Raw genomic sequence first — 17,942 nt, 5'->3', positions numbered from 1 at the left:
TGTCTCCGAAACTCACGACGTGTGACAACATGGAGAGATAGCTACACTTACATGTGTTGAGTTGATTGAGCTGAGTGTCTGTGTGCGTATGTGACAATTCAGAGAGTGTGGACAATGTGTGGCCTCTGGTCTTGGCAGGGCAGGATTAGCTCTGTCAGTCTCATGTTGTGAGGCGAAGGGGCAGCGTGACATTTAAATCCGTCCCGTCGAGAAGGACGGTTTTGTGTGCCTCTGTGTATCTTTCTGTGTGTGTGTGTGTGTGTGTGTGTTGGGGGCAGCAGGGGTAAGAGTTTTGGAGGGAGGGTTTGCGAAGAATGTTTGAAATGTCATTGCTCCTTACACTGTTTCACTTTGAAAAGGTGACCGTCTCTCTCTCTTTCCGTCCCCCTCTGTCTGTCTATCTGTCTCTCTGTCTCTCAGATAAGTTGTTTGGAAAGCGGCTGCTGCAGGCTGGGAGACACATCATGTCTCATAAGTCTTGGATGAAAACGGTGCCCACGGAGAACTGTGATGTCCTCATGACATTTGCAGGTCAGGCGCTCACACAAACTGGTGTTTGTATTTCTTTTTTCGTGAGGACCCTTGTTGAACCCTAACCTTAAAGGACTACTTTACTACAAAATGATCTTTTGTATATCAATTACTCACCCTGTGTCACATTAAATCCATGAAAAAAACTTGTTTTTTCGCGCATACCTCCACAGAAAATGAAGAATCCAAAAATGGAGAAAAGCACTGATGAATTGGACTGAATGGGGTCCATGTTTAGCAACAGCAAAACTATGTCAAAACACCTGTTTACAAACTGGCACACAACTTGTGCGATATAATCCAAGTCTCATTTATCCAGTGTTATGCTAATTTCTTCCCAAATACATGCCTTTTCGCTAAAACTTTGCTATTTAAAACACTTCCATATAAATAGTCTCATGCATGGACAAGTAGTACACCTGGACAAAAGGATAGATTGCGTGATGCACAAATGCACATGCTTGTAGAAGTGTTTTAAATAGTAAGGGTTTAGCGAAAATGCATGTCATTAGGAAGCACTGAGCATTCAACTGGATAAATGAGACTTGGATTATACTGCATGACTTGTGTGAGAGTTTGCAATGGATATTTTGTTGTTCTTTTTACTCCAATTATTAAGTTTTCTCCGTTTTTGGATTCTTTGTTCACTGCAGAGGCATGCGAGAAAAAACACATTTTCTTCATATACAATGTAACACGCAGTGAGTAACTGATAAACAGAAAATTATATTGTGGGTGAGGTATTCCTTTAACCTTAACCATCACAACAACATGCCCAAGGTCAACCCTCACCTGAGCCTGTGTGCAACTAACAGATGTTTTGGGTATTTCCCAAAGCCCAAATTAATATACTCAGATTGTTTGTTTTGTCCAGAACCTGAAGGTGGTCAATATACTATCACATAAGACAAAGAAAAGCAGCAAATGTGCATATTTGAGAAGCTGGAACCAACATATGTTTGGTATTTGTGTTTGAAAAGTGACCGAAACAAGCAATAAGAAATGATTGCCAAATAATCTCCCATATAAAACGTAATGCTATGTCTTAACCCTGAAACAGCTCTTTCAATGAGTGGGGACATGCTGTGATGTCCTAACTTTCAAGTACAAGAGCACGCACACAGACACATTTAAATTATGTATTTTAACACAATTTTTGCCATATGAAATGCACTTTTATTTTATTTCAATGCTCCTACCTTCACTGCAGCTTCCCAAAAAGTAAACTGTGGTCTTACTACATACTTTAATTCTGAATTTGTGCTATAAATATAAAGCTGTACATTACCAGTCTTATTGTCCAGGCAAGGAAGAAAACAATACAATTTTATTCCTTTTTCTTCGCTTTTTTTAGATGACTAAAATAAAACACAGAGATCCCAGCCTACTACCAAGCAGCAGGGAGCTAGTATCTGCAACAGGAGGAATCAATACAGCTACATGCTGTTGATAATAAAAATGAGGATCGTGACTGTTACATTGATCATACTACCTCACTTTACTTTCTTAACCATAGTTGTGTCGTGTTATGACCAGCTGAGAAAGCAGAGAAGAAGAGTCATTCTCAAGTGTTTGTTAGTACGACTCTTAACCTCCAGCTGCTGCTCAGGAATAAATAGTACAAGACTGTGGGAGTACTCCCGGCAGCTCCCGTGTATAGTGATGCGTGGGTACGGTTGATAATGTATTTTTATTTTTCATTTCCTGCCACAGACACCACAGATGACCACACGTTGCTATGGCTACTGAACCACATCCGGCTGGGAATCCCAGAGCTCATCATCCAAATACGACATCACAAGCACACACGAGTCTACGCATTCTTCGTCACCGCTACATATGAAAAGTAAGGGCTCTCTGTAAAGGTTGTCTATTGTTGGTAACAACTTTTTGCGAGGGTGTATTTAGTCATTGATTTTGTATGTGCCTATTATTAACACTATGACTTTAACTGATGATTATTTTCATTTTAATTATTTGTTTTGTTTGTAAAATGTCAGAAAATAGTTTCACAGAACATAACATGACATCTTCATATATCTTGTTTTGTCTGATAAACGGTCCAAAATCCAAAGATAATCTATTTACAGTGACATAAAACCGAGAAAAGAAGCAAATTCTCACACTGTTGGAAGCTCGAACAAATTAGTGTGTGTAAGTTTTACTTGTTAATGACTCAAAACAACACTTAATTAATCATCATCATTAATTGGTTGCCAGTTAATTTTCTGTCGATTGATTAATCCAGTTTCACCTCTACATAACGATAGCTGAAGTGAAAACGCAAACAAGCAGAGCTGGCGTTTGGTTTGTGGGCATGTTGGAGACAGGCTGTTAACTTAGCACCTGCTAATCTGTGCTCACCTTTGTTCTCTGATAACGTACAATCAAGACGTTCAGGAACCTGAATTATAGGTCTCTTCCTCTCCAAAACAAACAGACCGGTGATTTAAACTGATAAAAACATTAAATAAATCAGTTTCACATAAAAAATCTGTGTTTTTCTAATACTGCTAGTCACAGAGGGGCTTGTAACTACAGTGGCTGACGCGGAAACGCAATCAAGCAGAGTCAGTGTTTGGTTTGTCCGTTCTGGGCTACAGTAGCAACATGGCAGACTCTGTAGACTAGAGCCCGCTCCCTATATTGGTATAAATGGCTCATTCTGAAGCAACAAATGCAAACTCCTATACTAAACTCTTATAGTCCGGTGATTATACACCAAAGAAAACATGCTTATTATATTATATTTCATTTCTGCCAATATATTCTCCAAACTATTACTACTAATTAGGTATGATAGCTTGAGTTCATATAGGATTTAGAGTTTGATGAGAAAATCCACTTTCATGCCTTTATGATAAATATGAAGCTGCAGTCAGTAGATGGTTAGCTTAGCTTAGCATAAAGACTAAAAACAGAGGGAAACAGCTAGCCTGTCTTTGTTTAATGTACATAAACTTCCAATTTAGCTTCTACTTTATTCTTTCCTTTATGCCAAGCTAAGCTAGCTGTCTCCAGGCTGAACCTTCATATTTAGCATATAGATATGAGAGTGGTGCATCAATCCTCTCATCTAACTCTTAGCAAAAAAGTAAATAAATGTATTTCCCAAAATGTTGAATTATTACTTCAAATGGAATATTTCCAGATTTATAACGACACTTTCTATTTTCCAACCTTGCTGAACAACAAATCTGAAAACAAACCCACTGTGTGATTTCATCCATGCTGTCATGACCTGTTACAGGTAGAGTAGTGCTGTTACTGCTGTTTTGTAGTTCTGTAGTTGTGTAAATTAGTCACCCTGGAAAGAGTAAAGACAAGAGGCTATAGCAGATAGAGATAGAGAAACTGCAGAATGAATATATCACTGCTTCCTCTGGTAGTTTGAAGTTTAGATATTTTCAAATGCCACTGGAGTTTGGATGTTAAAGACAAAAATATACCTGCTGTTCTGTGCTGGTGTAAAATTGTACCTTCATTTGTTGTGGTATTATATTTAGCTGCAGCTATAGTAGGCACAGCAGTTTAGCTCATACACAGCGAATCATTAGTGAGGCTGCGGTGATGCCTGGTTTACTGTATCAGCACTTCTGCTCTGCCTCTGGCTGCAGGTTATTTAAAGTTTTGCAGAAGGTTATAGTCAGGCTAAACAGTATAGATTTTATTACTCTGATTACACTGCACGGACACAGTCTCTTGTTGTGAAAACATCTCCAGGGCAGTCGGGGATAAACCCAGGGTCATTTTAATCTCCGCATTGACTTTGGTGTATAAATACTGAGAAATACAATCCAGGGGATCAGGGTGGCACTCGCTGTTCCATACTGCATTTCACCTCTTGACAAATGTAGAGTCCCGTCTGCTGACTGTGCATTTAACAACGAGCCTCTCGAAAAGAAAAGAAAAAAAAAAACCCTTAGAGTCTCAACCAAACCTTTTACTAGTGAATGGAATAGGAATAGACAGATGGCTGTAACGAAGGAAGACAGAGAGCTTTATAGAGACAGATGCAAAGAGAGAACAAGAGAGAAAGGGAGAAGAGAGTGAAGCAGAAAGACAAAGAAGAAACAACAGGGAGGTTAATGTGGTAGGAGGATGGAGAGAGCGCTCTCTGAAAGTGTGCCAGTGGGCTTTAGATGAAATGCTGAAGTAAAATGATTGCTGTGTGACATGAAGCGCACTTTCCTCTCTGTCTCTCTCTGTCTCTCTCTCTCTCTCTCTCTCTCTCACTACACACACACACACACACACACACACACACACACACACACACACCTGCTGTTGACCTACATTTTACATGATAGAAGAAATAACCCAGAAAGTATTCCATCCTCTCAAACTCACCTTGGATAGTCATTCCCTTTACATACTAAAGTGGAGAGAATTTTCATTTTAACCTCTCCTGTGTGAGAATACTGACTGAGTGCTTTAGGTGTGTTTCCTGTCAACTGTAGGCTTGCTTTATATTACCCTATCAACTTACAGTAAATGGCATTGCTCTTCCTGCTATGTGTTTGAGTTGGAAGAGAGGAGTTACCAGTGTATAAAATCTGGTTATATGAGATCAGTCTACACAGCATTCAGTGCTGTTATGTGTTTTATTATTAGTAAGTCTATTTATTGCTTTGTAAATATCTATAGCAGAGAGTAAGGGTGTAAGAAAATATGTATATAAAATACTGTATTGATTCTCAAGGACCTTGTTATCGATTTTTGATTGTTTACAGTTCATTTTCATTTATTTACCTAAAGCAGGGATACTAAACTTGCTTTGCCACAGGGCCACTTTTGCAAAATAACAGGGGGCCGGGGGGCCAGTCGCAGCAAACAGCTCTATTTAGATGCTTTTTTATGCACTCTGGCACCTTATTTACATTAAAAATACAACAAAAAATCCCAGTGTGAATCTATTTATTTTCATAGTGAATTCCAAAATGGACGGGGGGGGCCATCTGGCACTCTGTCATGGGCCAGATTTGGCCCAGTGGCCATTTTATTTTGTTTTGTTTTGTTTTATTTTGTTTTGTTTTGTTTTATTGATTTTTATTTTTACTTTATTTTATTTTTTATTTTTTATTATATTTTTATTTTTGTTTTATTTTATCTCATTTTATTTTATTTTATTCCTATTGATTCCTTAATGCTAATTCCTTACATGGCGTGCGATAAATACAAATACAGATCCCACTGTTGTGTCTGGTGTGTTCTTTATATACAGTATAACAGTTTTTCTGAAATATAGATTTAAAAAGTCACCTTGCTTGTATCACTTTAAATTAAATCATAACCCCTGAATTCTAATATGTATCGTATCGCCAGATTCCTGCTAACACATAGCCCTAACAGAAAGTAAGTGTAGCAATGAACACACTCAGTGAGACGTACAGTAAATGTCCTCCTCCTCCTCCTCCTCCTCCTCCTCTTTTCATAGCTGACATACCATCCATTACTCATTTCTCAGCTCTGACTGGGCAGTTTAAAGCATGCCGTCCTGTTCTGCTGAGCCTCTACATTACGTCTGATAAATATTTGCTATATTAGCATAAACCATACGTGCAGTGCTCTCCCTCAGCAGTATTCTGTTCTTTTACAAGGTTAGCTTTGCCCATGCATTCCCTTTGACTGTGTCTCCAAATTAAGGCTCCTTGTATTTGGGGAGAGAGTGTAAAAGGTGATAATGTTTTTGATTAATTAAGAAAAGGGGCTTCTCATCAAGATTCCTGGCAACAGCAGGAGCTGTGCACGTCTGAAAGGCCTTGCAGTTATTGGCTTAGATTACTAAACAGTTGGTTTAAACAGATACAGCCTGTTTTTTTTTCTCAGACAAGCACCTTTACTGTGATGCTGCTGCACACTAAGCAGTATTCAGTGGTGATACAGAAGCTCACATCTCACACTGTAATCCATCATGGTGCTCAACGTACTTCACTGTACTGCTCGTCCAAATGCCCGGAGCTGCATGATGGATGGATGATACAGGCCCACCTAGGCATTGCTCCTGTCCATGTGTGTGTGTGTGTGTGTGTGTATACTATATATACATGTACATGTGAGAGAGGGAGGTGAGCTGTCTGCCTCTGGGGAACAGAGGGTGTGGTGCTGCATTATTACTGCCATTTCAGCACAAAGCCGCCGGGAAGGACAGAAGAAAGAGGAGAAGGGGATGATGGGATAAAGGAGGAGGAGGGGGAGACAAAGGAGAGGACTCTGGGATAAAAGGATAAAGAGAGTAAGGTGGCTGGAAAGAGGAGGGGAGTGTAGACAGAGTGGCTGGAGAATGGAGGAGGAGGGAGGAAGAGAGGAGATGTGGAGGAAGGGCTGATGGGAAATGAGATGATGAGAGAGAGTGATGAGGTTAAAGCATTAGAGGGCAGTTGAGATGACTTTAACACTATGAAGGACAATCCATCTCCGCTAATATTATTGTTTGCAGTTGGTTTTGTAATCCCATTAAAAAACTGGCCAAATGCACTGGTCATTTCCAGTCAAATGTTTTTTATACAGCTAAAATGGAGTTATACAGAAATTTGTTCAGCTATCCACAACAGGACTGTAACTGTTTTCATCACTGTTTAATCTGTTGGTAATTTTTCTTTTAATGCCCCAGGTTGTCCATCTGTCCAACCATCCCTCCGTGCCATTTTTGTGAACATGATATCTCAAGAAAGCCTTGGGGGATTTTTTTTTCTTTATTTCAAATTTAGCACAAATGTCCATTTAAGCTCAACAATGAAGTGATTGTAGGTCAAAGGTCAAGGTCACTGTCACCTCGTCTGTCTCATTCTTGTGAACCCAATATCTCAAATACACCTAGAGGGAATTTTTTCAAATATGGCACAAATGTTTACTTGAAGTCAACAATCAACTGATTAGACTTTGATGGTTGAAAGTCAAAGGTCAAGGTCACTGTGACCTCACAAAATATGATTTTGGCCATATAAAATTTCAGTCAGACATAATGGGAAAATAAATAAATAAAAATGTTAAAGATATAAACAACCAATACATTCACAGTATAATAACACTAGAGAAAAGGGAAAGAAATTGATAGCTAAAAAGTTAAAGTGATGTGGGCTAACTAATAGTAGAAGATAATAACTAATAAGTTGTAATGTCTCATATACTGTACACATTTTGCAAAACAGTGACAGTATAGTTACAGTCTCCGATATTCTACAAACCACCTTTTCTCAAACACATCTTCCCTTGCCTTGTTTTGTGAGTTACTTTCTCTATGAAACACAACAAAAACACTTTTCTTGCTATTATTCAATGTCATAAATCAGGAACAGAAGGGGAGACATTTGGTCAGATACTGAATTGGTGATACTAATCTTGGGTGTCCACCTTGAAGCTGTGCTGATTGTATTGATCTTCTGTGCTGCCCGGGGGGAAACATGTCTGAAGCATCCATGTTTTCACAGACATGGATGTGAACTTTAAGTGTAACTTGACTGGTTGGCAGAGGCATACAACCACGAAGCGTGAATTTTAGTTAATTCATTAATAGAAAGATGCCCATCACAAAAGTGAAATCTCTACATTACTTATATATTGTCTAACCAACAGTCAAAAGACCAAAGATAAAAAATTAGAATGATAAAAAAACAGAGAAATATTTACATTTTTGCTTAATAAAGTACTTAATTGATTATTAAAATTGTTGTTGATGAATTAAACGTTAAACAGGAAATGCCAGGTTTTAGGTACACATCCCTCAGAGTCAAAGAACAGGTTATTAAGAATTAAACATTTTGCATCAACGTTCATCAGTCATACTGGCAGAAGACATATAATACTCTGTAACTCTATCAGTGTCTCTTTGTTGTCCTGCAGTTTGTTGCGAGGTGCTGAGGAGATGGGACTGAGGAAAGCAGTGAAGCCTGAGTTTGGCGGAGGAACACGAAACTTCTCCTGTGAAGAGGATTACATCTACGAGAACATCGAGAGCGAACTGTGTTTTTTTACTTCACAGGTCAGTGTCACACACACACACACACACACACACACACACAACCATATGCATGTAAATTTGCTGTCATGGCATCACTGGAATTCACTCTCCTCCTCTTGTGCGCTGCAGGAGAGGCAGAGCATCATCAAATACTGGCTGGACAATCTACGTGCCAAACATGGGGAGGTGCTTCATAATATCAACTTCCTGGAGGGCCAGCCAATCAGTAAGCTGCATCCTTGATCAGCACAGTGTTGCTAGATGCTATGTGATATTTGTCTTCATTAAACAGGAGGCAGTTATTTGGCAGGCTTTGGAAATAATCCCTCAATTGGTTTGGGTTTGAAATTATTAGCAGCCTAGATGTGATGGATTTCATTGTGTACTGTAGCTGATAGTTTTATCTTTATACTGCTACTCTTCTTCTGTTGATGTTTCTCTCTCTTGCAAATTAAATGTAGAGTAATTTTAACGTACTTAATGCTTTGCTTTATTGTTCTCTGTAGTCCCAGAGCTGAGTGCGCGAGGTGTTATCCAGCAAGTATTTCCTCTACACGAACAGAGGATCCTCAGCCAGCTGATGAAGTCTTGGGTCCAGGCTGTTTGTGAGAAACAGCCTTTAGGTCTGTAGAACAAGATACTTACTAACATATACATAACACAGGAGGACAACCACAAGATAGCAAGGTATTTATAGTTAACGAAAAGTAAAACTAGGTAATAAAATACATTTTACTTAACTAAAATGAAAATAAAAACTAGACATTACTGGAAAAAATATTGTTCTTACAATACAGAAATTAAATAAACTTCAACTTGAAATGTCTTTAGTTCAGTCTTGTCAGTTTGGTCAAATTTATCAATACAAGAAACATAAGGAGGCTTTGGTGCATAGTTTTATTGTGAATGTGATGTCTACAGTCAGTTGCCTTCACAAAGTGCTGTGTTTGTATTTTAATACCTATTCTGAACCTCTTAAATATTGCCCTTGACCGCCCATATAATAATAATGATTTTAAAAAACTAATGAACTAAAACAAAACATTTTTAAACAATAAAAACTAGACTGAAATGAGCAAACTCATCCTGGAAACGAACTGAAACTAAACTGAATTGAAAACAAAGATTAAAAACTACAGAAAAATAAAAACTAATGAAAAAAACAAAACTATAATAACTGCAAGACATAAGATCGTACTTTGGGTGCAGTGTGAATTACTTTGCTCATACCTCGTTGCTCTGTTCTTTAGTAGTCATAATATGTGTGATATTATCCGTCTAATTTGCTATCTTTCACCCTTTTTTTCACAGATGATATCTGTGACTACTTTGGGGTGAAGATTGCCATGTATTTTGCCTGGCTGGGATTTTACACCACTTCTATGTTATATCCTGCTGTGATCGGCTTCGTGCTGTGGATGCTCACTGAGTCAGATCAGGTGAGGAGAGAAGCTGTCGTGGCCTTAAATGACTTCAATCACAGACCAAACAAAAAGGTTGTCATAGTAAGTCTGCGCATTTGTGTTGTTTCAGACGAGCCGTGACATCTGCTGTGTGGTGTTTGCACTGTTCAACGTGGTGTGGGCCACTCTGTTTCTGGAGCGGTGGAAGAGGAGGGGGGCTGAGCTGGCATTCAAGTGGGGAACACTGGATACGCCGTCCGAATCCCTGGAGGAACCACGGCCTCAGTTCCGGGTGAGAGAAACAAAAACTCTGGCTCCTTCAATCTTTTCTCCTCTCTTCTCCTCTTTCAAGCTGTTTCATGCTTTCTCTCTCTGCAGGGAGTCAAGCGCTGCAGTCCCATAACAGGATGTGAGGAGTTCTATTATCCTCCTTGGCGGAGGCGTGTATTCAGATGGCTGGTCAGCCTGCCCATCTGTATCCTCTGTCTCTGCTTTGTCTTCCTGGTTATGCTCATCTGCTTTGAGCTGCAGGTCAGCAATGATGATTTCTGTGGTAGTAAAAATCTCTTCACTCCCTCCTCTGCCCTTGTTTATTCTTTTAAAACTTTTTTATGGGGTGGATGCAATGATGCAGCAAGCCTGTTAAAGTTATTTGAAGGCTGTGACAAGTTAAAAAGCTGTGATTATGTCTTTCCAGGAGTTTGTGATGGGGATCAAGGAAATGCCTCGGCTAGCTCGCTTCATCCCCAAAATCATGCTAGCTATCACTGTGACCGCATGTGACGAGGTGTACAGGAAAATCGCCTGCTGGCTCAATGACATGGGTGAGTCGAGCTTCCAGATTTATCCAGATCTACATTCACGTTATAAGCACAGCACCTTTTATAGAACAGTGGTTCTCAAACTTTTTAAACCACCATTATGACCAATGTTAAAACACAGTAGCACAGGCCAACCCTATTCAGCTGCGGACAGTTCACGCCAGAGGCAGGTTTATTCAGTTTCAACAGAGCTGCTCGAAATATTCTCCACACTCATCTTCCTAATTGACCTTTTGCTAAGCCCCACCCCTTTGTGATGGTCCGACAAGCTGTTGGAGTAAGCATGGAGTCCACACTGTAACTAACTGCACTCCCTGAAGAAATATTATCATATTTTTGGAACAATAAAACAGTGATTCCAGAGAGAAGCAGACAGAGGGGTCTACAGTCTGTGTTTGAAGGATATATCCAGGATGTCAAAGTGACTCAGCAGCAACAACAGGTTAAAAAGACAAAGATAGTTAGAAGCTAAGGCTGAACTATAGGCTACAGATTACAGTGTAAAAGTGAACCACCACATCACTGCTGATCGCCACACAAGACAATGAATATAAAGGGAGACTTTGCTGATATTGAACCAGCTGTGTAGCATCGCAGTGTGTGCAGATGAACAGTGTTTGGCTTCACCCCCATGCCGCTGCCAGCACCTGGACCTCCACTGCTGGACAGGGACAGGGATCTCTGGAAGAAGTCAAACAACGTTCATCTGCGCACACTGCAATGACACACAGCTGGTTGAATATCAGCAAAGTTTCCCTGCTTCCCTTCACTGGTTCCTGTACAGCAGAGTTGGTCTTTTTTTCGCTGTTATAATCATTAAAAAGCAAAAGCAGCATGTGTATACATTCAGTAGGCTATATCTTGAGTAGCTAGCTAGCTAACCCTACACTTTCCAGGGTCTGATTTTGGTTTTGGAACAGGGAAGAAACGTGTATCTTTTTCCAACCTCTCCAGGTAACGAGCATCATTAATACACGACGTGCCCCAGACACAACATTTAGCTCCAAATCCACAAAACCAGCCTGAAAATGAAGGAAATCTGAAACAATTGCATTAGATTCAATGGAGCACAGCTGTGTTGTTGTCGGACCCTGGTCTGAGCCGGCCCAATGCTATGCCATGATTGGCCAGTCTGTGTCCGGGGGCGGGACTTAGCGAAGGGTCAGTTGTTCCTGTTAGGAGACATGATTGCAAACCTTTCAGTTTACCTCGGCTTACTATCTTGCTATCACAGTTTAGCTTGTACCTAATCATTGATCTATGAATGTGCTACGTTCTGGACCACCAGTGGCACACATACCACGGATTGAGAACCAGTATTATAGAAGATAATCTGAATAAAATTGCTTTCATCTGACATTCCTTAATACTCCTTGTGGATCTTAAGTAATCCCTTATAAACTCAAATGACTCTCAGTTTTACAGTATATGACATTGTTTATGAGTTGTGCGGCATGAGTTACGTTTTTTCTCTACAGAAAACTATAGACTCCAGAGTGCCTATGAGAAAAATCTCATCATCAAAATGGTTCTTGTGAGTGGCTTTTCATTACATAATATCTGAACCGCCTGTGTCATTTATAAACTTGTTTATTAAATCATTCCTTTTTACACAGCTTTCCTCCTAATGATGCCTGGCATTTCTTTCTCTCGCAGTTTCAGTTTGTAAATTCTTATCTCAGCCTTTTTTACATTGGATTCTACCTCAAAGACATGGAGCGCCTGAAAGAGGTAAGAAACATCCCCAGCTCTAATGTTCCTCTGTCACCGATTAGCTCCAGTAATTCATTTGGCCTCCAACATCTGTCGTTCTCCCATCCTTAAATGCTTTGCCCTCTCTCTGCTTACATGCATTGATTTCCATAACCATCCATCCACACATCTCATCCACTTGTCCATCTGTGGAAGATGCTGCTGGTGTTGTCTCTGTTAAGGAGTCTGCAGCGGCAGGTCCGGGTCAATCTGCTGCCTTCCCTCTTCTTCAAGATCCAGATGCTTGTGGTCTCTGTTCCCTGGTTCTTCAGGGCTTTACTCAGGTCCAAAGTATGCTCCCTGTACATCCACTGTTTGGGCGAGAGGGCAAAGGTCCATTTCTGACCACCTGTGTGTTTGTGTTGATTATATGTGTCTGGTGAAAACTTGTGTTTTTTAAATGTCATGTCAAATATAATCCTGTTTTTCTAGCTTCTTAAAAACTCCATATTTTGGAGACACATAGCTTTCACCAGACAGAAAAGATAGATGAGCGGTTTAATGTGGTAGAGAATTTAAAATGTAGCTGTCAGAAGAAGATGTTTAAATGATTGGTGTTTTCATTTCTGGCTGTCAGAAATAGTGCCTCGTCTCCTGCATATATGAGCATCATTCCTAGTTACAATAGTTGTGTGTTTTTGCCATTTTCTTTCTTCAACATGGGGATGTGGAGTCAATGTGGATTTCTTTATTGGCCATTTCCTCCCGTGCAGTTTGTGTGAATTGTTTTTCCAATACAACTCTCACCACTCGTACCTCAATTTCTCACTCTGTCTGTCAGTTTCTGTTACACTCTCAGCCAGAGTGCCACCTCATTGAGTTTGTCATATTCTGTTAACGTCACCTGACTTCATTGTTTTTTCATGTCTGATTACCAGCCAGCACAGCCCAGCTACTGCAGTTATTTTTCATAGTGTATTTACTCTATTGTCAAGACAATCAGTGCACACACAGCTGCATTACAACACAAGTAAAATAACATTAAAACACACAAGCAGGAATGATTTATCTGACTCAATTTTCATACTGTTAGGAAATGAATAGAAAGGTAAGAAAAACCTGGCTGAAACATGCAAAAAACCACTGGTGTAGACCTTTAAGTGTCTGAAATGAAAACCATCTGGTGTTGTCAGCTTGATTCTGCCAGTGTCTGACTCTGACGTATCTGTGCCGACTGTTCCAGTAGGTAGCAGTGGGAGAACAGTATCTCCTTTTCTGGACTTCCAAGGTCCTCCATTATTGACTGAAAGTAACATTCTGTCCATGTTCTTGTCAGGAAGTGGCTGTGGTTTTGTTTTTGCATTCCCCGTGCTGTAGCTTGCAGCAATAGGATATTGTGCATCAGCATTATTTGACTTGGAAACAATCGCTTTTAGATTAAAGCCAATAACAGATAGTAAGCTTTGTGATGTTGCAATTCTTAGTAAGTGTCTCCTCTGGGTGTATAATATTAAAGGGCTGAAGATGTGCTCACTGCTCAGTTTTGAGTGTTTTAAAGGTCCAGTGTGTAGGATTTAGGTGGATATATGGTCAGGAATGGAATATCAGATAATAAGCTTGTTTTCTTTGATGTATTATCACATGAAAATAAGAATAGTTGATACGTTATATTGTGTCCTAACTAAATGCGACACCATGCAATCAGTTTGATTGCATTGTTTTCTATTTGACTCTCTTAACTGCCTGCGAGCGATGTGGTGTGGCGCTTTGAGCAAAATTTTTGTTGGACACTCCGTTTCTATTTTATTCCTGTCACTTACATTGAAAGTGCAACAGTAGACGAGGAATGGTTGATTCACGAGGTTGAAATAAAGGTTATCTATATTAGTGGTTCCTAACTGGTGGGTCGCAGGTCCATTCTTAATGTCAAGTTTGTAATAAACACATTTTATTTTAAAGTATATTGAATTTTAAACACAGGGCTTTTATTTTGAAGTGCAGTTTCCCACTGTAGAGTGAGTGACTAATGGAAAGCTACTTGACAGAGACAGTAAATTATGTATGAGCGACTATGATGCTGAAAGTATTAAACTGTGTGGACCTTGAACTAATGACCAAGGAGAAATCTGGAGCTTGTGGCTGGACCAGTTGGGAATCGCTGATCTATATGATGCCTCCTCATTTCCATACAGTAACCTAAATATTTTGCCATCTGGCTGGAGGGAGATCACCAAGGAGCTGAACGCTTCTGGTAAGTCTTGTGTAGGATGCTCAGCAGAGCTTGCTTGTTGTACAAAGAAGAGATGGTGGAATGCTATAGTATGGCAGCAACAACAATGATATGTAAAAGTTACCAGCAATGGTATTGTTGTTAATATAGATAATAAGGAAGTACGTACTCACTCATCAGTGGTTACTCTGAGACCACAATTGCTAGGTAAGTTTTTTACATGATGTGACGGAGTTCTATATTTTACAAATCCAATGTGGACAGAGAGTCTCCTATGTAACACTCTGCAGTGCGATAGTTAGATGCTTGCGTCCAGTTAGGACAGGGAGTCAGAATGAGCCATTTATATCTACACAGGGAGCAGGTCCTTCCCCACGGAAAATGCCATGTTGCACCACCATGTTTCTACAGAAGCTCAAAGCAGACAAACCAAACGTCGGCTTTAGATGAGGCCTTACGTGTTTTCTTGTTGGCCACCTTAGTTAGCAGCCCGATGTCTATAGTTAGCGGATTTTTTTAATGTGAAATTGCTTAATCCAGCATTATTACCCATTGAAATCACTGGATCCGTTTGTTTTGGAGAATGTGAATAATCCGGCTCCCTCTGAAAAACCTCCTGATCAATGAACACTGTAGAAAATCTACCGGGAGAAGATTCAGCTGGTTGCAATCTGCATTTCTCACCACTGGGTGCCACTAAATTACCTAAATCTTACACACTGTTTCTTTAAAGCATAATTCTGGTTTATTACAACTTGGGGTTAATTTCATAGTATTGGCTAGTATTTCTAGGAGTTTTGACAATATCTTACTTGCTGAGATCTGGAAGCAAAGTAACATTACGACAGTTAAGCTTGATGCGTCAAGAAACATGAGCAGTCAACTTTATTTGAAGGGAAAACTGAAATCACTCCACTCATAAAGGTGAGAATAATCATTCATTGCACAGGAAAAACTAACTAGTTTGGGTTTTAGTAATTTCACCCTCTTTTTTTTTCCAAATAAAGTAAGTTTCGCCACCCTGAGGGGTCTGCTTAAAATCTGAGTGAAGACATTACTTGTTGTGTCAGACCTCTCTTTTGTGATGACGCTGTGATCTCATATTTCTGTAATTAACTTGTTGAGTACATAGTTATTACAAATAGTAAGAAAGCCCCAAAAAAGTTGTAACAAACCTGAATTATCCTTCAAGTAAGGGTTATTTGTACTTCCTGCTGCGTGTGATTTGGATTTGTTTGGCAAGGTATGAGTATTATTGAAAGGCCTCAAGTGTCTGTGTCCATCATCCACTAACCTATGTCATTGAAATATGTCAGTGGTCTGAAAGTGCACATCCAGAGTGGATCACATGGTTCAGAAAACTGCGGCTACACTGCTCCCTGATGGTTCTTTCAAACACTTGAATAATCATTGACAAATGCAGTTCAGCAACAGTTTTCTGCCTTGTTTGATTTGCGTGTTGATAAAGGCTGCATACAGTGTTTTGGTTGATCTGTTGCATTGGTTCCGTGAGGGTGTACCTTATGTCTTTCTCAGCCTGTTCTCATTCCTCTTCTCTGTCCTGCTAGTCCTCTTTTCTCTGTCCAGCCACTTCCAACCCCCTGCATCTCTTCTTTTAAATGCTCTGATAAGTTAGAAAGTATATTCACTCAGCTTGGCAGCTACATTTTTTCCAAATGTTTCTCTCTGTCCTTGTCAGATGCTGGCCACTCTGCTCATCATACGCCAGTTCCTTCAAAATGTGAAGGAGGTTCTTCAGCCTTACCTGTATGAGCGCCACAAGCTGGGCGAGCTCACACTGCGAGCTGTGTGGGATCTGCTGCTGTCAGTGCTGCTGAAATACGCCCGGCTGGCGGCTGGAAAAGCTCAGGCGTCTCCCACCGACCAGGCCATGCCAGGACCTGGACTGAGGGGCACCAGGCCTGGGCTGGGGCAGCCAGAGAGAAGGTCAAACTCATTATTTAAACTCTCAAACAATTAATAAATGCGAGCCTGCACGTGCAAATATTAACACTGGGATGTCTAAACAGGTGAAATCAATTCTTCGATAATGCAATTTGAAACATGCAATAAGAGAAACTGACACTTTCTCATAATATCAGTGTGATGACGAGTGACATTTAAGTGTTTGTAGCTGTCATTCAAACCAACACTCAAAGCATTAGTCACAACAAACAGACGCGCTTGGGTTCAAATTAAAAGCCACTTTATCTGCACTTGACACTGTCTGCACGCTGCGTGTGGTTGTGATTCATGCCAGTCGGACATTAAGGAAATAGACAGAACACCACTGTGAGATGTGAACACACACTCACAGAGAGGCACATTTTGTCTGATGTCTATCTGTCCCTTCAACTTCTCTCAGGGAAAAGAAATGTTTGAACGGAGGATGCGGGGTGCCTGATGAGGAGGAGGGAGGTGAGAGAGACGAGGCTGACAGCGGGAGGTTCAGTGAAGGAGAGACGGAGGAGGAGAGTCTGATCGACTGCGGTTTGAAGCTGAGAAAAGTCAGCTTTATAGAGAAGGTATGAGCTGTGCTAGAACATGCATTTATGATGTATTCAATGAAGACATCACCCACAAAATGATCATTTGTATAACAGTAACTCACCTGGAGGCCTGATGAATTGGAAAGAAAACTTAATTTTTTTCGCATGCTTCCACGGTGAACAAAGAATCCAAAAACCTAGAAAATTCTTGATGAATTGGATAAAATGGGGACTGCAGTTAACAACGGCAAAACTATATCAAAACATCTGTTCTTCGTTCCCCGTGGAGGCATCCCTCAAAAATGGATGTAACTCCACATGACTAATTGATTTACAAATACAGATTTTGCGGGTGAAGTATTTCTTTAATATGTTTATGCTGTAGCACTCATCTGTATTGGTGTTGTTTAGGTGGACAGAAGGCCAGTCTGCAGTGGGCCCCCCATGGACAACAGTTTCCTGGAGGAGGGGAGCCCCACTATGGTTGAAAAAGGAATGGACCCTGCCTCTGTGTTTGAGATGTGTGATGACGACGACGATAATGGCATTCATGATGTGAAGGAGTCAGGAGGGGGCGCGACAGGTGCAGCTGAGGGAATTATTGCTGCGGCTGGTGCCGCTGCTAGCGCTGCCCCGCTGCCTTCTGGGGCTGAGAGCAGCACATCAGTGCGACACAGAAGAAGAGGCAGGAGCACAGAGAGACCTGAGCCGAGGACAAAAAGAGAATCATGGATTGACCCCCCTGAGGAGAAGGAGAGCACCACGCTCACTCAGGCTGAGATGGAGAGCTGCATGCAGACTTACGCTGTAAGAAAG

General features: G+C 40.5%; 1 protein-coding gene across 3 annotated transcripts in view; it reads left to right on the top strand.

Annotated features, from left to right (window-relative positions):
* ano8b (anoctamin 8b) overlaps positions 1-17,942 on the top strand; it is a 53,733-nt gene that overhangs the window by 27,653 nt on the left and 8,138 nt on the right. For 2 of the 3 annotated variants that reach the window (XM_033621579.2, XM_033621581.2), the window contains exons 2-16: positions 421-531; positions 2,245-2,377; positions 8,374-8,512; positions 8,621-8,717; positions 8,998-9,114; positions 9,803-9,930; positions 10,025-10,186; positions 10,273-10,425; positions 10,592-10,718; positions 12,194-12,249; positions 12,372-12,446; positions 12,624-12,758; positions 16,337-16,584; positions 17,003-17,162; positions 17,538-17,933. In XM_033621579.2, the coding sequence (XP_033477470.1) occupies positions 421-531; positions 2,245-2,377; positions 8,374-8,512; positions 8,621-8,717; positions 8,998-9,114; positions 9,803-9,930; positions 10,025-10,186; positions 10,273-10,425; positions 10,592-10,718; positions 12,194-12,249; positions 12,372-12,446; positions 12,624-12,758; positions 16,337-16,584; positions 17,003-17,162; positions 17,538-17,933 (2,237 nt within the window). The remainder of the gene's footprint in view (positions 1-420; positions 532-2,244; positions 2,378-8,373; positions 8,513-8,620; positions 8,718-8,997; positions 9,115-9,802; positions 9,931-10,024; positions 10,187-10,272; positions 10,426-10,591; positions 10,719-12,193; positions 12,250-12,371; positions 12,447-12,623; positions 12,759-16,336; positions 16,585-17,002; positions 17,163-17,537; positions 17,934-17,942) is intronic. The other variant, XM_033621580.2, reaches the window with a different exon arrangement.

This window comes from Epinephelus lanceolatus, chromosome 6 (assembly GCF_041903045.1).
Source record: "Epinephelus lanceolatus isolate andai-2023 chromosome 6, ASM4190304v1, whole genome shotgun sequence".
Lineage (NCBI taxonomy): Eukaryota > Metazoa > Chordata > Actinopteri > Perciformes > Serranidae > Epinephelus > Epinephelus lanceolatus.
Note: the sequence above shows the minus strand (reverse complement) of the source record. Positions and strands in the feature narration are given on the sequence as shown.